General features: G+C 55.0%; 1 protein-coding gene across 1 annotated transcript; it reads left to right on the top strand.

The window, feature by feature from the left end:
* The first annotated feature begins 665 nt into the window (after positions 1-665).
* On the top strand, positions 666-18,660 carry LOC101941365 (E3 ubiquitin-protein ligase TRIM39-like). Its single transcript, XM_024113298.3, has 6 exons — positions 666-2,747; positions 3,124-3,219; positions 4,432-4,662; positions 4,985-5,007; positions 5,848-5,966; positions 17,658-18,660. The coding sequence occupies exons 1-6, from the start codon at positions 2,346-2,348 to the stop codon at positions 18,167-18,169; spliced, it is 1,383 nt and encodes a 460-aa protein (XP_023969066.2). The 5' UTR covers positions 666-2,345; the 3' UTR covers positions 18,170-18,660.
* Positions 18,661-19,677: the final 1,017 nt, after the last annotated feature.

The raw sequence follows: 19,677 nt of genomic DNA on the forward strand, positions 1-19,677 counted from the left end.
AGCTTCCGTATGCGGCGAAATTGATAAGACTGGGACTTTTCAGCTTGGAAAAGAGACGACTAAGGGGGGATATGATAGAGATCTATAAAATCAGAACTGGTGTGGAGAAAGTAAATAAGGACTTGTTATTTACTCCTTCACAGAATACAGGAACCAGGGGTCATCCAATGAAATTAATAGGCAGCAGGTTTAAAACAAACAAAAGGCAGTATTTCTTCACACAACGCCCACTCAACCTGTGGAACTCCTTTGCAGAGGATGTTGTGAAGGCCAAGACTATCACAGGGTTCAAAAAAGAACTAGATAAATTCATGGAGGATAGGTTCATCAATGGCTGTTAGCCAGGATGGGCAGGGATGGTGTCCCTAGCCTCTGTTTGCCAGAAGCTGGGAATGGGCGACAGGGGATGGATCACTTGATGATTCCCTGTTCTGTTCATTCCCTCTGGGGCACCATTGTCAGAAGACAGGACACTGGGCTAGATGGACCTTTGGTCTGACCCAGTGTGGATGTTCTTATGCCTAGACCTGCAGGCTACAGTGTGCGTGGAGCGGGGGGCTACCTCTTCAGACAGCATGATATAACTATTGTAGTGTGTGAACGGGGGGGGGGGGGAAGATGTCTCTGTGTTGCCACCTAGCAATTGCCCCTGTGTACAGTATACTAGACCTACCACTAGGAGAGGATCCCCATTAGGTCAAATAGATGCGGGAGTTCGGGCTTGGAAGAATCAGGATTCTAATCCTGGCTCCCCAGTGGGTGACCAGATGTCCCAATTTTATAGGGACAGTCCTGATTTTTGGGTCTTTTTCTTGTATAGGCTCCTATTACCCCCCACCCCCGTCCTGATTTTTCACACTTGCTGTCTGGTCAGCCTAAGTCCAAGGTTGTTACAGATGGGGAAAGTGAGGCACAGAGCGGCTAAGGGATGTGCCCACGGTCACACGGAGTCGGTGGAAGAGCTGGGGCTTGAAGCTGGATCTCTGGAGTCTCAGCCTAGCAGAGGAATTGAATTGCACTCGGTAAACAGGTGTGAGCTGGAGAAGTAATATTAAGTGTTAGTGGGCTAATAGGACAGGGATGGGTTTGGAGTTAAGGCACTGGAGTGGGATTCAGGAGATCTAGGTTCAATTCCTACCTCTGATACTGTGAGTCTGTCACTGCAAGTCACTGCATTGCTCTGGCCTCAATTTCCCCTCCCACCCTGCCTCTTTGTGGCAGGGACTGTCTCTCCCTGTGTCTATGCAGTGCCTGGCACAATGGGGCCCTGATCTCAGCTGGGGCCTCTGGGTGCTACCGTAATACACATAAGAATATTGGATGAAACTGATCCCTCTTTCGACACAGTATATCCTCCTGGCGATGGTCTTTCCAGACCAGCTCCAAGGCCCCTTGGCAGGGAGTGTTGTGGGGGCAGTGCCCAGGCTGACTCAACTCTGGGAATATACTCGGCGGTGCTCATCTGGGGGTCGGCTCTTGGCACTTACAGAGAGGCAATGAGTTAATTAGAAATGCAACAGCCAGATTCACGAGAGCGGATTCAGGACTCCTGGGTTCTGGGCTCCACTTTGGGAGGGGAGAGGGGATCTACTGGGTGAGGGCAGGGGATTTGAGGGCTATGAGATCCGGCCACTGGCTTATGACGTGGCGGGAAGCAGAGTTGCTAATGATCGTGTTTGAAACTCTGATCAGTAGACTGGAGAAATTGACCTGGATATCTATTGTGGAGCAGTTCCCTGAATCGACAGTAATCTGGAACAAAAATCACTTTATACTGGAATAATTACAGTGCTCAAACTCCTACTAATCCAACCATTAGAATACCCCCCACCACACACACACACACACACACACACACACCACTGATGCGCTAACCCAGTGGTTCTCAACCTATTTATCATTGTGGGCCGCATGTGTTACCTGGGCCACAGGTTGAGAACCACAGCGCGCCCCCCTCAACCTCCCCCACAGATCCCTATGCCCAGCACCTCCCTCCCAGAGACCCCTCCACAGCGTGGGGCCAGGAGCAGAGCCCTGGGCGGGGGATTGGGTGGCAGGGACCCTGGAACCTGCTGTGTGGGGCCGAGCAGCAGTCCAGATCCCTGGGCCCGCTGGCAGCCTTTAGCACACAGCTGGGCTGCAGCTGTGTGCTAATTGGGAGAACCGCTGCTCTAACCACTCCCCTCCCAGAGCTGGACACCTCTCCCCCCATCCTGCTCTTGGTTTATCCCTATTAATTTAAACAGGCTGATTTGCAGACACCTCCTCCACCTGCCAGATTCCAGGAAGTGGGTGGGCCTGAAGGAGCTCAGCCCTCTTGTAAGTTTCTGTTTCTCTTACCAGCCATGGCCGCTGTTCACCCCGGGAAAGCTCTGGAAGATGACCTGGCCTGTCCCATCTGCTTGGATTCCTTCCAAGACCCCATACTCTTGAACTGTGGGCACAATTTCTGCCAGGCCTGCATCACCCGGGTCTGGGACGGACTGGAAGAAAACTTTTCCTGTCCCAAGTGCGGGAAGAGATTCCAGGAGAGGCATTTGCACCCAAACCCCCTGCTGGGGAAGGTGGTGGAGAGAGCCAGGCAGCTGGGGTGGGGGGCAGAGGGCAGCATGTGCCAGAAGCACAAGGAGAGGCTCATTCTGTTCTGCAAGGAGGATCAGGCCCTGATCTGCGTGGTGTGTGACAGATCCAAGGAGCACCGAGCTCACAGGGTGGTTCCCGTCGAGGAGGCTGCCCAGGAGTACAAGGTAACTGGCTCTAACGCAGGGCACTTGGAGCAGAGCGGTGGGGCTGGGAGGGGAGAGGCCTCCATGGATGGCGAGGAGGGGCAGTGCGGGGGTAGAACCCAGGAGTCCTGGCTCCCACCGCCTGGAACCAGTAATAGAACCAAGGAGCTGTCCTAGTTGTGCTCTAAGCACATACCCCCCTGTCAAGGAGCTGGGGCTAGAACCCAGGAGTCCTGACTCCCAGCACCCCCCTGCGCTAACCACTGGGCCCCACTCCTCTCCCAGAGCTGGGCACAGAACCCAGGAGTCCTGAATCCTCTCTCTGTGAGCCAAACCCTGATTTCCTACTCCCAGTTCAGCCTTCCACCACAAGCCATCCTTCCACCGTTGTTGACAGGGCCAATTTCAAAGGCACCTGCAGATTCTGAAAAATGAGAGCACCAGCCAGGAGGCCTTCACCGTCAGCGAAGGGAGGAGGCTGGAGACGCTGCTGGTAAGTTCTCTTTCCCCATCCCTTGGGGTTCCCCTGCACTTTGCCAATGCAACACCCTTGCAGAGTGTCTCTCACATCCCCCTCTAATGGCTGGTCCCCATAGAAGGCAATAGCCTACTACTGCCAGAGCTACAGAGTCAGTCTCTCTCTCTGGCCCAATAACTATTTATGACAGAGGTTCTCAAACTGTGGTCCACGAGCACCATTCAGGTGGTCCGCAGATAGTTCCCTCTAAGGTGCGTGCCTGGGCGGCCGCACACAAGTGAATGAAGGGCCACCCACCTAATTAGTATAGCCATGCAGGCGTGGTGGCTCCACTAATTAGGTGCCTGGACCCTGGAGAAGACGCACATGTAAGATGAGGTGGTTTCCTTGGGCGGAATAGGGGATAGGTGGGAGGGAACAGTGGATTGAGAAGAGGGGGTGGGGGGAATTTGGGACGTGCTGGGCTGCGGCGGCTAGAGAAAGAGGCGACTTTCCCCAGCTCCAGGGCTGCGGCTTCCGGGGAGAGAACCCGCTCCTTCCCAGCCCCAGCTCGAGGGCTGCTGCAGTGGGGGAGAGAGGGAGAGGCCCCCCCCTTCTTCCCAGCCCCAGCTCAGGGACTGCCATGGCGGGAGAGAGAGATGTCCATTTAACATCTGGGCTACTGGTTCTTCTGGGAGTGTAGACCTCTCACTTGGACCAGAAGTTCCTGCACCTGCGGAAGTTTAGTCAAAACAGAAGTTCCCACAGAACATTTCGGGTGTGACAAATCAGTATTTTCTGATGGAAAAACAGGGTTGTTGAAAAATTTCTGAGCAGCTCTACTCTAGGGGCTGGTCCTGCTAAAGGATAACAGTTCTACTACTGCTGCTAGGTAATGGAGTTACTCCCTGCGCTCATGTGATCCGCGCAGTGGGATCCCAGTTTTGAAGATAGGTCATTATAAAGACTGGATATCTCAATGGGTCCCACCCTCTAGTGGCTGGTCCTTTGTAGAGGAGAACAGCTCTACTACTGCTGCCAGTTAACCCAGTTTTCTATCAAAAAACACGTTGGATGCTTGCACACCTCTGTCCATCTGCTCCTCCCTCCCTTGTATATTACCATGTCCTGCTCCCACACATCCCATGCTGCCCCTTCACATGGGAATACCACGCCCTCGCTCTCTGTGGTTCCCAAAGCTGCGCGTCCCACGCCCCAACCTGCCCCCTCTCTCCCTGCCCGCCACAGGCTCACACCAAGGCCGAGAAGCAGCGAGTGGTGTCCACCTTCCAGCATCTGTATCGGCGGCTGCAGGAAAAGGAGCGCCTCCTGCTGAAGGGGCTGGGTAACGTGGCCCAGGATGTGAAGCAGCTGCGGCAGGAGAACATGAGCCGGCTCCACCAGAGGGCGACTCTGCTGCATGGACTGGTAGCCGAGCTAGAGGGGAAGTGCCGGCTGCCGGATGATGAGCTCCTCAAGGTGAGGGGGAGAGAGAGAGGCCGCCAACTTGCCACCCCTCTCCACCATCCCATGCTGCCAGCGCTCCCCTTGCTCGCTGGACTTATCAGAGAATCGCCCTCTGCTCCCAGCAGTGAAGGGGCTCTGACACGCGGCCGAGCAGTGCTAGTTTACATCCGACAGGGGGTGGCCTGGGAATCACTGACTCCTTCCTAACCATAATCCACAATACTCCTGCTCCCACTCCAGAAATACACCCCCTGCCTTCCCTTCCAGCCCCTGGGCCACCAAGCCCCAGTTCGTGGCTGGAGAGCTGATGGTCTCTTCTTTCTCTCCCACCTAGGACGCCGAAAGCACCTTGAACAAGTAGGAGCCTCCTTCGTGTGCCCTCTGTTATCGGGGAGGGGGCGGGGGGAGAGGCCTCCCCATCCCAGCTGCAGAATATTGCTGCTTCTGCATCAGCGGCAGAGTGGCCTAGAAGCCCCATTTGGTTTTAGCTTGTGCACCCACGTATAGAAGGGCATGGGTGGGGGCTGCACCGGTGGCAGTAGCAGAAGGGGATGGGGGTTGTGTTTGGGGTCCCAGGGGAGCCTGGGGAACTCACCGAGGGAAAGGAGGGGCATGCAAGGAGGCATTGAGGGGTGGGGAGGAAGGGGATGGGGGGCCACATGGGGATCACCCAGGGCAAAGCAGGAAGGGGACAGGGGGCCACAGTGGGAATGGGGGGCATATGGGGTCTGCCAGGTGTGGGGCAGAAATGGGGGGAGCTGTGCTGGGGTCACTCAAGAGTGGGAACAGGGTCACACGGGGGTCACCAAGGGGCAGGAAAGGGATGGGAGGGCTGTATGGGGGGTGGCTGCGTGGGGGTCACCGAGGGGCAGAGCGGGGAAGGGACAGGGGCCACGTGGGGGGCTGCACAGGTGTAACCGAGGGGCGGGGAGAGGAGGGACAGGAGCTGCACAGGTGCCTGTTTGTCCCTGCCAAACTTTTCTCCTTGGTCAGTGGCTAGATGCCAAGGACCCAGCTTGACTCTCAGATCTCAGGGGAAGTTTTGGGCGTTGGCAAATAGACGCAGCGTCCTACTGCAAGTCAGCTATGCCCGCTGGATCCAGCGTTGCTGAGAGATGCTCCCCCTGGCACACCTAACATGCACACGGTGCCCTTAATACAGAATCCCTCCGGTGCGTGCCTGTTTGTTTCCCGTAGGTATAAAAAGATGACGCTGCCCGAATTGGCGTCTGCGCCCATGGCTGAACTCGAGGAGAGCCTCAGGCATCACTCCCGCAAGAGGAGAGCTCTCCAGGACGAGATGTGGGAGAGTCAGGGTAAGCAGTGGCACTGTTGTTGTTGTTACTTTTATTTATGTAGGGTCACTCCGGGGTAGGACGTGTAAGGACGTCCCTGCCCCAAGGTGCTTCCAATCTAAATGATTAATTATTTGTAGTGTAATTGAGTCTCTGCTGAGCAGTAGGAGATTTGGGGGGCTTCCTGTCATAGGCACATTGGTTCTGCCAGTGGGTGCCCCACACCAGCTCTGCCCCCTCCCCCAAGGCCCTGCCCCCACTCCACCTCTTCCTGCCCTTGCTCCACCCCCTCCCCCCAGACTCCTTCCCCTGAGCACCTCATGCCCGTTGCTGGCTCCTTTCTGCCCCCTCCTGCCTTAAGGGCAGTGAAGGGGGGAGAGGCAGAGGGGAGCATGGGGTGGGGCAGCCCCCCTCAACAGCTGATTGGCAGTGCAGCTGCTGGAGAGCTGATGGGGGTGCAGGGCCAGATGTTGAACAGCTGATTGTACTCCTGGGGGAACTCTGCGCCAAAAAATTACAAATTCTGCGCACAGTATTTTAAAATTCTGCATATTTTGTTTGTCAAAATAACACAATATCATCATGCCAGTTTCAATCCTTTGTGCTCATTTATTTCAAAATACCAGTCTGCAGGTATGTCTGTAACAATACAGAGAACAAAAAGATTCAGAAAATGTATTTTTGACAAATAGATTCCTTACTAGGCGTATTAATACAGAACTCGGAGTAATAATTCATTTACACTACAATAGAGAACAGTATTTCCCGCACCCCTCAGATCTAGTGCAAAGGCTTGGGGGAGTTAGGGCTAACGGAGGAGCTGAGGGAGAGAGAAGTAAATTGCTGTGAAGGAGCCTGGGTGTGAACTTGGAGAGTTTGAGGGTGTGGGTGGGAAAAGTATGGAATAGGTTTTTTGGGAGGGCTGGGGAGGGATTGTTGGGGAGCTTCCCCCAAGCAAACCCTGGCTGACCCATAGCCTCTGCCATTGAGTCAGGCACATCTGCCCCTGTCCCCATGTGTCCCTGTCCCCCCCGTGTCTCTGTGCCCAGGTGTGCTGGAACAATTTGTACAGTGCGGGGTGCTGGGAGCCACTGAATCAAACTAAAAAGCAACAGAGGGTCCTGTGGCACCTTCAAGACTAACCGATGTATTGGAGCATAAGCTTTCATGGGTGAATGCCCACTTTGTCAGACGCAAGTAATGGAAATTTCCAGAGGCAGGTATAAATCAGTATGGAGATAACGAGGTTAGTTCAATCAGGGAGGGTGAGGTGCTCTGCTAGCAGTTGAGGTGTGAACACCAAGGGAGGAGAAACTGCTTCTGTAGTTGGATAGCCATTCACAGTCTTTGTTTAATCCTGATCTGATGCTGTCAAATTTGCAAATGAACTGGAGCTCAGCAGTTTCTCTTTGGAGTCTGGTCCTGAAGTTTTTTTTTGCTGTAAGATGGCTACCTTTACATCTGCTATTGTGTGGTCAGGGAGGTTGAAGTGTTCTCCTACAGGTTTTTGTATATTGCCATTCCTGATATCTGACTCTTGTCCATTTATCCTATTGCGTAGTGACTGTCCAGTTTGGCCAATGTATATAGCAGAGGGGCATTGCCGGTACATGATGGCATATATAACATTGGTGGATGTGCAGGTGAATGAACTGGTGATGTTGTAGCTGATCTGGTTTAAGCTGAGGACTGTAGGTGATGGCCAGTGGAGTTCTGTTGGTTTCTTTCTTGGGCTTGTCTTGTAACAGGAGGTTTCTGGGTACACGTCTGGCTCTGTTGATTTGTTTCCTTATTTCCTTGTGTGGGTATCGTAGTTTTGAGACTGCTTGGTGAAGATCTTGTAGGTGTTGGTCTCTGTCTGAGGGGTTGGAGCAGATGCGGTTGTACCTCAGCGCTTGGCTGTAGACGATGGATCATGTGGTGTGTCCGGGGTGGAAGCTGGAGGCATGAAGGTAGGTGTAGCGGTCGGTGGGTTTTCGGTATAGGGTGGTGTTAACGTGACCATCGCTTATTTGTACTGTGGTGTCTAGGAAGTGGACCTCCTGTGTAGATTGGTCCAGGCTGAGGTTGATGGTGGGGTGGAAGCTGTTGAAATCATGGTGGAATTCTTCCAGGGTCTCCTTCCCATGGGTCCAGATGATGAAGATGTCATCAATGCAGCGTAGGTAGAGAAGGGGTGTGAGTGGACAAGAGCTGAAGAAGCGTTGTTCCAGGTCAGCCAAAAAATGTTGGCATATTGTGGGGCCATGCGGGTGCCCATGGTGGTGCCACTGGTCTGGAGGTATATATTGTCACCAAATTTGAAATAATTGTGCGTGAAGATAGTCACAGAGCTCAGCAACAAGTTGTGCTGTGTCATCATCAGGGATACTGTTCCTGACAGCTTGTATTCCATCTGTGTGTGGGTGTCACGGAGTATTGGGGAACTCAGGGCCCTGCACCCCCGGCTTCCTGCGATTCACCATGACTCTCAGCCAGCCAGTAAAGCAGAAGGTTTATTTGGATGACAGGAATACAGTCCAAGACAGGTCTTGCAGGCACAGACAACAGGATACCTTTCAGTTAGGTCCAGCTTGGGGTCCCAGGGCATCCCAGCCCACCCCCCTTTGGGGGGTCAGAGCCATCTCTCCTCCCAGCCATCTCCTCAGCTCGCTTCCCACACTCTCCCTTCAGCGACCCCTCCCACAGCCTTTGTTCAGTTTTCCGGGCCCCGGAGTCACCTGGCCTCCAACCCCTTCCTGGGTTCTCATGTTACAAGCTCAGGTATGTTCCCTCGGGCAGACTCCCATCCCCCGATGCAGACCATCCTAGCCACACTTGCCTGTCAGCATTCACACACCCCAGCAAGAACAGTCCCAGTTCGTCACATCTCTCCCCCCTTCGAGACCGAACTGAGCAGGGTCACTTTAGCCAGTGACCCGGGGAAGTTCGAACCTACCCCCGTTCCCATGGATGCCCCCGCATCCCTCTCATTCCTTGGTGAGAATTACACCAGGCCCCTTCAGTTTTACGCCCCCCCTTAGGTTGGGGGTGCTTGATGGCACTCGCAGTTCGCATGTGGGAAGGTTTATGCGGCCTGTGCCCTTTTCCCACCCCCATACCTCTGGGGCTCCAACTGGGCTGTGGTTTTTTCCCAGCGCTCCAGTCTGGAGGTTTGTGCTTTGGGCTTTCTTGGTTTAGAGCCGCCCTTTTAACCTTGGCCACCCTCCGGAAAGGCTCCTCTATGCTGGGCAAGGGTTCTAAAGCTGTTTTCCCCTTGTCCCAGGCCTTCCTCCCCCTCTGACAGGGGTCACAGGATTCGCAGTACTGTTGGACAGTAACAAAGACCCCAGGCCAGTAAAAGCTTCGTAGCAGCCTCTGCTGGGTACGCCAGGTTCCCTGGTGCCTTGAGAGGGGAATGTCATGGGCCCGGCACAGCAGCTGGCGGCGATACTTCTGGGGTACCACCAGCTGCCTCCTGATCCCCCCTGACTCCATTTTCCCTGGGGGAGCCCATTCTCGGTACAGGAACCCCTTCTCCCACAGGAACCTTTTCCGGCCACCTCGTCCTATGGTCTGTACCGCATTGAGGTCGGCCAGGTCCCTTATCTTCCGCAAGGAGGGATCTCTTTGTAACTTGGCCTGGAACTTAGCAGCTGGGACAGGGATGGCCACCTGCTTTTTTTTGCCCGCTGGGTCCGAAGCTGCAGCCTTCCTGAGCCGTGTCCCTGGGCGTTCCCTTCCCACCAGGTTAGGGTCCTGCGCCTCAGGCAAGGCACCCGCCCCAAGGCCAGGGCGCAGTGCCCCTCGCCGGCTCTGACTGCGGGTCACAACTAAGGCGGTCTGGGGGCTGCTTGGCCAGTTCTCTAGGTCCCCCCCCCCATCAACACCTTAGTGGGCAAATGGTGGTGCACTTCCACGTTCTTGGGGCCCTTCTTGGCCCCCCATTTCAGGTGTACCCTCGCTACGGGAACCTTGAATGGGGTCCCGCCCACCCCGGTTAGGGTCAGGAAGGTGTTGGGCACCACCCGATCTGGGGCCACCACCTCGGGCCGGGCCAGTGTCACCTCTGCGCCCGTGTCCCAGTATCCATAAACTTTCTTCCCATCCATCTCCAGGGGAACAAGGCACTCGCTCCGCAGGGACAGCCCCGCGCCGACCCTGTAAACGGAGAACTTTGAATTCGGAGCATCTGGCCCCCCAGAGAAGCTGGCCTGGGGCCCTTCTCTCTCTTGAGCCGTTGATAAGCTGCCAGCCCCTCTTGCGTGAGAAGCCTGCCCCTCGTCCGTCTGGGCCTCTACCAAGTTAACCCGGTGCGGGTTCGGTCTGCTCAGTCTGTCCTTGAGCTTGGGGCACTGGGCCCGAACGTGGCCTCTTTGGCCGCAGTAATAGCAGCTCATGTCCCGTGGGTCCCCTCGAGCCGGTTGGTTGTTCCTGACGCTGGGCATTCCCCGTGGGAGGGGATTCCCCATATTCCCCCTTTGGGAGGTCCCAGGGTGACTCTCTCTCTGCATCGCGGCGGGCCTGTTCCTTTGGGGCTCCTCCCTGCCACCCCCTGACCGGCTCTTTACAAACTCATTAGCCAGCTGCCCTGCGTGTCGCGGGTTCTCTGGCTTTCCGTCCACCAACCACAGCCTTAGGTTGGATGGGCACCGCTCATACAGTTGCTCCAGTACCAGCAGTTTAATCAGGTCCTCCTTCGTCTGGGCCCCACCAGCCCACTTGCTGGCGTATCTTTCCATGCGGACGGCTAGTTGCAGATATGAGATCTCAGGGGTTTTATCCTGACTCCGGAACCTTTCCCGGTACATCTCAGGAGTCAGCCCAAACTCTCGTAGCAGGGCCTTTTTGAATAGTTCGTAGTCCCCTTTTTCTGCCTCTCCCAGTTGGCGGTACAATGCCACGGATTTGGGGTCCAGTAAGGGGGTAAGGACCCGGAGTCTGTCCGCAGGATCAACCCGGTGCAGCTCGCAGGCCGTCTCAAAGGCCTCCAGGAAGTCATCCATGTCCTCCCCCTCCTTGCGTGGGGCCAGGATGCACTTATCAAAGCTCCGTGCAGTCCTGGGTCCCCCCTCAGTCACCGCAGCCGGGGGTTCGCTGCCCTTCAATCTCGCCAGTTCCAGGTCATGCTGACGCTGTCTCTCATTCTCCTCCTGTTCATGCTGTCTCTGTCTCTCTTTCTCCTCCCGTTTATGCTGATGCTGTCTTTCTTTCTCCTTCCGTTCACGCTGATGCTGTCTCTCTTTCTCCTCCCGTTCATGCTGTCTCTGTTGTTCACGATCCTCCAGCTCTCTCAGTTTTAGCTCTTTCTCCCATTCCAGCCAATTCCGCTCCACGGATGCCGAACGTCGCCGGGAGGGTCCTCTGCTGGCCGGCGAGCTTCGCCGGGAGGATCCCCTGCTGGCCGGGGGGGTCACGGCGCCTTCGGTATTTGCTGGGCTCCTCCCCACCCTTCCCCTAGGCATAGGAAGGAGGGGTCTCGGGAAGCCCTCAGCAGCCGGCTGACCACTCCCAGCTGGGACAGACACTGGTGCCTGCGCTGCATTTGCCAGGCTGCTTCCCTGAGACACAGGGATCAGTTCATTCGCGCGATCTTCCGCCTCCAGCTGGGCAATGAGCTGTTCTTTGGTGAACCTCCCAATGCGCAGCCCCCTCTGCTTGCACAGCTCCACCAGGTCGCTCTTAAGCCGCTTGGCATACATCTTCCTGCTGGCCACTCACCGGCCTGTGTGCTCACAGCTCCCCACAGTTCCCAGGGAGACCCCTAGTGTGCCAGCCTTTCTCGAGGTCACCACCTCTCTGCCAGGGTCGAGCTGCAGACTCCTCCGCCCCTGGGACCACTCGCTGCGATCCCCCCGGGGGACCCTGTTACTGCAAAAGTCCTTCTCGCTGGTCACACACTCCCAGGGGTAATAACCGTCTCTCTCTCACTCTTCAGCACGCCTGGTCCCCGTCAATCCCCCTTCGTTTTACTGCTCCCCAGTCACTTACTGCAGGAAGCGCCGTCCACGGGGTGCAGTAGATCCCACCGCTGCCACCAGTTGTCACGGAGTATTGGGGAAGTCAGGGCCCTGCATCCCCGGCTTCCTGCGATTCACCATGACTCTCAGCCAGCCAGTAAAGCAGAAGGTTTATTTGGATGACAGGAATACAGTCCAAGACAGGTCTTGCAGGCACAGACAACAGGATACCTTTCAGTTAGGTCCAGCTTGGGGTCCCAGGGCATCCCAGCCCACCCCCCTTTGGGGGGTCAGAGCCATCTCTCCTCCCAGCCATCTCCTCAGCTCGCTTCCCACACTCTCCCTTCAGCGACCCCTCCCACAGCCTTTGTTCAGTTTTCCGGGCCCCGGAGTCACCTGGCCTCCAACCCCTTCCTGGGTTCTCATGTTACAAGCTCAGGTATGTTCCCTCGGGCAGACTCCCATCCCCCGATGCAGACCATCCTAGCCACACTCGCCTGTCAGCATTCACACACCCCAGCAAGAACAGGCCCAGTTCGTCACAGTGGGATGTTTGTGTAGAGAGCCTCTACATCCATGGTGGCTAGGATGGTGTTTTCTGGGAGGTCACCAATGCATTGTAGTTTTCTCAGGAAATCAGTGGTGTCACGGAGATAGCTGGGTGTGCTGGTGGCGTAGGGTCTGAGCAGAGAGTCCACATATCCGGATAGTCCTTAAGGGTATGTCTACACTACGGGATTAATCCGAATTTAGATAATTCGGATTTGAGAAACAGGTTGTATAAAGTCGAAATGAATGCGGCCACACTAGCACATTAATTCGGTGGTGTGCGTCCAAGTACTGGGGCTAGCGTCGATTTCTGCACCGTTGCACTGTGGGTAGCAATTCCATAGCTATCCCATAGTTCCCGCAGTCTCCCGCGCCCATTGGGATTGTGGGTTAAGATCCCAGTGCCTGATGGGACAAAAAACATCGTCGCAGGTGGTTCTGGGTACAGCCTCACTTCCTCCCTCCCTCCCTGCATGAAAGCAACGGACGGCAGACAACCATTTTCGCGCCTTTTTTCCTGGGTGGGTGAACACTGCAGACTCCATACCACGGCAAGCATGGAGCCCGCTGAGCTCAAGACAGCACTCATGAATATTGTAAACACCTCGCGCGTTCTCGTGGAGTTTATGCTCAGCCAGGACCAGAAAAACGAGGAGAGGAGGCAGCGGCAGCGGCAGCGCAGCGACAAGCATGATGAGGACATGGACACGGACACGGATACAGAATTCAGTGAAACCACAGGCTTTGGAGATCATGTTGTTAATGGGGCAGATTCTAAACATGGAACGCCGATTCTGGGCAAGGGAAACAAGCACAGACTGGTGGGACCGCATAGTGTTGCAGGTCTGGGACGATTCCCAGTGGCTGCGGAACTTTCGCATGCGTAAGGGCACTTTCATGGAACTTTGTGACTTGCTGTCCCCTGCCTTGAAACGCCAGAATACCAAGATGAGAGCAGCCCTCACAGTTGAGAAGCGCGTGGCGATAGCCCTGTGGAAGCTTGCAACGCCAGACAGCTACCGGTCAGTCGGGAATCAATTTGGAGTGGGAAAATCTACTGTGGGGGCTGCTGTGATGCAAGTAGCCAAAGCAATCACTCAGGTGCTGCTACGAAAGTTTGTGACTCTGGGAAATGTGCAGGCTATAGTGGATGGTTTTGCTGCAATGGGATTCCCTAACTGTGGTGGGGCGATAGACGGAACCCATATCCCTATCTTGGCACCGGAGCACCAAGCCACCGAGTACATAAACCGCAAGGGATACTTTTCAATGGTGCTGCAAGCACTTGTGGATCACAAGGGACGTTTCACCAACATCAATGCGGGCTGGGCGGGAAGGGTTCATGACGCTCGCGTCTTCAGGAACACAACTCTGTTTAAAGGGCTGCAGCAAGGGACTTACTTTCCGGACCAGAAAATAACCGTTGGGGATGTTGAAATGCCCATAGTTATTCTTGGGGACCCAGCCTACCCCTTAATGCCATGGCTCATGAAGCCATACACAGGCAGCCTGGACAGGAGTCAGGAGCTGTTTAACTACAGGCTAAGCAAGTGCAGAATGGTGGTAGAATGTGCATTTGGCCGTTTAAAAGGTCGCTGGCGTTCATTATTGACTCGCTCTGACCTCAGCCAAAGAAATCTCCCCATTGTTATTTCTGCTTGCTGCGTGCTCCACAATCTCTGTGAAAGTAAGGGGGAGACCTTTATGGCGGGGTGGGAGGCTGAGGCAAATCGCCTGGCTGCTGATTACGCGCAGCCAGACACCAGGGCGATTAGAAGAGCACACCATGAAGCGGTGTGCATCAGAGAAGCTTTAAAAACCAGTTTCATGGCTGGCCAGGCTACAGTGTGAAATATCTGTTTGTTTCTCCTTCATGAAAACCCTCCCCCTTTACTGACTGATTTTCTGTAAGGAACCCACCCTGCCCCTTCCCCCAGCTTTCTTTCAAACCAAATAAAGTCACTATAATTTAAAAATCATTTATTCTTTATTAATAGATTAGAAAAAGAGGGAGGGAACCCGGGTGGTATTTGGGAGGAGGATTACTGGGAAGGAAAAAGCCACAAAGAAAAGGTTAAAAAAATGACAGCCTTTTGCTTGGGCTGTCTACTGGGGTGGAATGGGAAGGTGTACGGAGCCTCCCCCCCCGCGTTCTTACACGTCTGGGTGAGGAGGATACGGAACATGGGGAGGGGGAAGGGTGGAACAGGGGCTGAAGCGGCGGTCTGTTTTCCAGCAGCCGTTCCTGAACCTCCACCAGACGCTGGAGCAGCCCCAGCGTTGCTTCCTTCATCCTCTGGTCTTCCTGACGCCACCTCTCATCTCGAGCGTCTCTCCTCTCCTCACGTTGGTCTCTCCTCTCCTCACGTTGGTCCCTCATGTCCTCACGTTGGTCCCTCCTCTCCTCACGTTCACTGACTTCTTTCCTATACTTTGAAACTGTTTCCTTCCACTCATTCAGATGAGCTCTGTCACTTCTGCTGGATTCCATAATTTCCGAAAACATCTCTTCTCGCGTCTTCTTCTTACGACGCCTTATCTGTGATAACCTTCGGGATGGAGGAGGGAGGCTTGAGGAATTTGCAGCTGCTGTAGGGAGGGGAAAAAAGAGAGAATTGTTTTAAAAGCTACATTTTGCAGAACAATGCTTATACTCTTTCACGGTGACCAACACTGTTCACATTACATAGCACATGTGATTTCTGTGCAAGGTCGCATTTTGCCTCTTAATGCTGAGTGCCTGTGGCTTTGCTGCTAGAGATCACAGGTCTGGGCAACAGAATTCTGCTTGCATGCGGCCATGGTAAGCCATTCTCTTACAGCTTCTGCGCCCTACTTTCCCACATACCAAGCATAGCTTGTAGAGTGCTGCAGAAGCCTGGCCAATCTCAGCCAGTTGGGGGGGGGCAGTGTGGTGGGGCTTGTCTGGGCCCCTTCAGGCAAGTAGAGTGCTGCGGTTTTTCTGTTAACATTCAGCAGCACCAGAAAACAAACTAACCACGGTACCCCTCCCCCCCACCGCGTGGCTGGTATCAGGGAAGATCCCTACAGGCACCAAACTAACCCCCCCCCACCGCCGCCCCCCCTCCCTCGCCATGAATTCTCTGGGATGATCACGGTACCCCTCCCCCCACCGCGTGGCTGGTATCAGGGAAGATCCCTACAGGCACCAAACTAACCCCCCCCCCCACCGCCGCCCCCCCCCTCGCCATGAATTATCTGGGATGATCACAGTACCCCTCCCCCCACCGCGTGGCTGGTAACAGGGAAGATCCCTGCTAGCCAAACGCGAAAAACTCAGGGCCAATTTCCCATCTGCGCTTGGCTAACTGCAGGGAAGGATTTATTTTCCGCCACAGGCAAACAGCCCAGTAGGAACGGCCACCTCTGTCCCCTTAATTAAGTTCCCGTATTTCAACCAGGTTACCAGGAGTGATATCACTCTCCTGAGGATTACACAACAAGATAAAGAACGGATGTTGCTTGAATGCCAGCAAACACCGGGACCATACGCTGCCAGGCTTTGTCAGGCAATGATACCAGATTACTTGCTGCAAGCATGGCGTGGTCAAGTGTCCTACCATGGAGGAGGGAATAAAGATGCACTGCCCAGAAACCTTCTGGCAAGGCTTTCGGAGTACCTCCAGGAGAGCTTCATTGAGATGTCCCTGGAGGATTTCCGCTCCATCCCCAGACACGTTAACAGACTTTTCCAGTAGCTACAGACTTTTCCAGTAGCTGAACTGACCGCGAATGCAAAGTCAGGCAAAGTAATCATTAAAAACCGTTTGCTTTTAAAACAAGTTTTATATTTTAAAAGGTAAACTCACCTGAGGTGCCTTCCATGGGGTCAGAGTCTTGGGTACTGGCTTGGGAGGGTACTTCAGTCGGGGTGATAAAAAGATCCTGGCTGTTGGGGAGAATGGAGTGCTGTGTGCTCTCTGCAAGCTCATCCTCCTCCTCCTCCTCCTCTACCCCATCGGCAGAATCCTCAGGCGTCGAGACTATCCCCGACCCAGAATCCACGAACAAAGGTGGGTTAGTGGTGGCAGCCCCCCCTAGAATTGCATGCAGCTCGGCGTAGTAGCGGCATGTCCGCGGCTCTGACCCAGAGCGACCGTTTGCCTCCTTTGTTTTCTGATAGGCTTGTCTGAGCTCCTTGACTTTCACGCAGCACTGATCTGAGTCCCTATTGTGGCCTCTCTCCATCATGCCCTTGGAGATTTTTTTCAAAAATTTTTGCATTTCGTCTTTTAGAACGAAGTTCTGCTAGCACTGAATCCTCTCCCCATACAGCGATCAGATCCAGTACCTCCCTCACGGTCCATGCTGGTGCTCTTTTTCGATTATCAGCCTGCATGGTTACCTGTGCTGATGAGGTATCTGTGGTCACCTGTGCTCTCCATGCTGTGCAAACAGGAAATGAAATTCAAATGTTCGTGGGGCTTTTCCTGTCTACCTGGCCAGTGCATCCGAGTTCAGATTGCTGTCCAGAGCGGTCACAATGATGCACTGTGGGATAGCTCCCGGAGGCCAATACCATCGAATTGCGGCCACACTAACCCTAATTCGAATTGTTAAAATCGATTTTGGCACTACTCCGCTCGTTGGGGTGGAGTACAGAAATCGATTTAAAGGGCCCTTTACATCGAATTAACTAGCGTCGTTGTGTGGACGGTTACAGGGTTAATTCGAATTAAAGTCGTAGTGTAGACCAGGCCTTAGTGAGTGTGCCAATTCCAGAGATGATGAGGCATCCAGGATTTCCAGTTTTGTGGATATTGGGTAGTAGATAGAATAACCCCGGTCGGGGCTCTAAGGGTATGTTAATTTGTTCCTGTGTTAGTGTAGGGAGTGTCCTGAGTAGATAGTGCAGTTTCTTAGTATATTCCTCAGTGGGATCTGAGGAAAGTGGCCTGTGGAATTTGGTATTGGAGAGTTGTCTGGCAGCCTCCTTCTGGTAGTCAGACCTGTTCATGATGACAACAGCACTGGCCCTGAAAGGAAAGGGGGGGTGTTGTGTTGTATATGGACTGTTTCTGAATGGCATGAGGGCTGCTATGCTCTATATGGACTAGCTCTGAAGGAGGAGGGGCTGTTATGCTGTATAAGGACTGGCTCTGAAGGGAAGGGGACTGTTGTTCTGTATATAGACTGGCTCTGAAAGGAAAGGGGGCTGTTGTGTTGTATATGGACTTACTCCAATTCTCTCCTGCCCTTCCAGAGATCCTGACCCTGGATGCCGCCTCCGCTCACCCTGGCCTGGTGGTGTCCCCAGACCGGCACAGCGTGTGGCATGGGAACAGCGGGGGCTGCCTGCCCAGCAACCACCGCAGATTCTTCCCGGCCTCCTGCATCCTGGGCTCTGAGGGCTTCTCCTCGGGCCGGCACCGCTGGGAGGTGGAGGTGGGGGACAAGGACGGCTGGGCAGTGGGGGTGGCGCGGGAGTCCGTGAGCAGGAGGGACCCCAGGGAGCTGCAGCCCCAGCACGGAGTGTGGGCTGTGGAGCTGGGCCAGTACCAGCTCCCTCCCGTGTACCCATGGTCACCAGCGGCAGCCCTGAGCCGAAGGCCCCACAGGATCCAGGTTTGTCTGGACTACGAAGGGGGACGGGTGTCGTTCTACGACGCCGAGAACCTGACCCCACTGTTCACTTTCACGGCCTCCTTCACCGAGACACTCTTCCCCTTCTTCTGGCTCTGGGCTCCCAGCGCCCGCATCACGCTGTGCCCCTGAGGGAGACAGAAAACCCACCCTGCCAGGACCATGGCCTGATTGCTAGGTAACAGGGATGCATCCCATACACCCGGCCCCACCAGTCAGGTTGCTAGACGATGGGCTAGGAACTCTTCAGAGCATGGTTTTGTATCCCTGCCCATCCTGGCTCATAGCCATCGATGGACCTGTCCTCCATGAACTTAACTAGTTCTTAATTGAACCCTGTGATAGTCTTGGCCTTCACAACATCCTCTGGCAAAGAGTTCCAAGGTTGACTGGGCGTTGTGTGAAGAAATACTGCCTTTTGTTTGTTTTTAAAACTGCTGGTGTCTGTTAATTTCATGGGGTGACCCCTCATTCTTCTGTGATGTACATATGCATATTTATCACTCCTAAATCCTAATCAAACTTTTATTTCTGTGACCCTACAACTTAAATCTACTTAGCATACATCAATTATATGTAACAGTGTATGAATCATAACATCACGCAGCACAATAAATGGAAAATAAAAGGAACTAAGGGGCTACAAACCCCCCATACCTGACCCCACCCGGTAACAGGGACACAGCCCATAACCCCAGCCCTATCTGTGACCCATGTGTGGCAGAGGGCAGGAGGGGGTAGGAGTTCCTGGGCCGCTGTGGGTCTGTTCTCTGCATCCTAGCTCACCAGAAGATGCCGTGTAAGGTCTCTACAGAAATCCGGCGTTACACTGCTCCTCGTAAGCACTGCGAGATGCCTGAACGGCTGACGCGGCAGGAGCTGTGGGTGCAACCTGGACATCCCCCCATGGGCAGCGGGTGTTGCAGGCCAGGGGATGCAGAGCCTCCCCAAACAGCCAGGCGTGGCCCTACCCACTCTCCACCCCGAACCCCGCTCCTGCTTCCCACTCTTCCCCTGTCGCCCCAGCCCAGGCTGTTTCTCTTTCCCAAAGCAGGCGGGGGCTGGGGCTAGGGTGGGCCAGCCAGCCGCCCGGGACTTGGAGCGGCTGGGCTAGTGATTGGGCTGCCCGGCGCTGAGGCCGCCCGGCACTCCAGGGCTGCGTGTGGTCGGGTGGCCCAGCTGGGGCGGGGAGGCTGGTGGCTGGGGCCATCCGGGACTCTGGGCGGCTGGGGCAAGGCTCCTCCGGCCGCAATGGGTGGGGAGGGGCTCCAGCAGGGGGGAGGCCTCAGGCAGAAGGGGCAGGGCCAGGGGCTAGCCTCCCCAAACAGGAGGTTCATGCGCCCCATTCTCTAGGGCTGTGAGGTGGGGCGGGCGGCCACCAGAAGCTGACAAACGCCGCCCGCCTGAGAGAAATTGGTTTGGCTGTCGGTCTGTCTATGTGTGAACTGCAGGTGGCTCCCAGCGAGAGGGACCGGACGGGAAGAAAGACAGACGCAAGGAGGACAGAGACACACACTGCATCCTCACCGCCCAAGGGAGGGTCCCAGCCGGCCTGGCTGTTAAACGCTGGGAGAACTTGGGGGGAGACGACCGTCCTGCCTAATGCAGTTGAAGTCTAGGCTTCAGGTGGCGGAGTCTGG

Source organism: Chrysemys picta, chromosome 12 (assembly GCF_011386835.1).
Source record: "Chrysemys picta bellii isolate R12L10 chromosome 12, ASM1138683v2, whole genome shotgun sequence".
Classification (NCBI taxonomy): domain Eukaryota; kingdom Metazoa; phylum Chordata; order Testudines; family Emydidae; genus Chrysemys; species Chrysemys picta.

Bases quoted from the DNA above. Each gene is read 5' to 3' on its own strand.
- LOC101941365 (XM_024113298.3), top strand. From the start codon at position 2,346: ATGGCCGCTGTTCACCCCGGGAAAGCTCTGGAAGATGACCTGGCCTGT. The intron at 3,220-4,431 runs GTAAGTTCTCTT...TGCCCGCCACAG, and splicing joins GGAGGCTGGAGACGCTGCTG to GCTCACACCAAGGCCGAGAA. The intron at 5,967-17,657 runs GTAAGCAGTGGC...CTGCCCTTCCAG, and splicing joins CGAGATGTGGGAGAGTCAGG to AGATCCTGACCCTGGATGCC.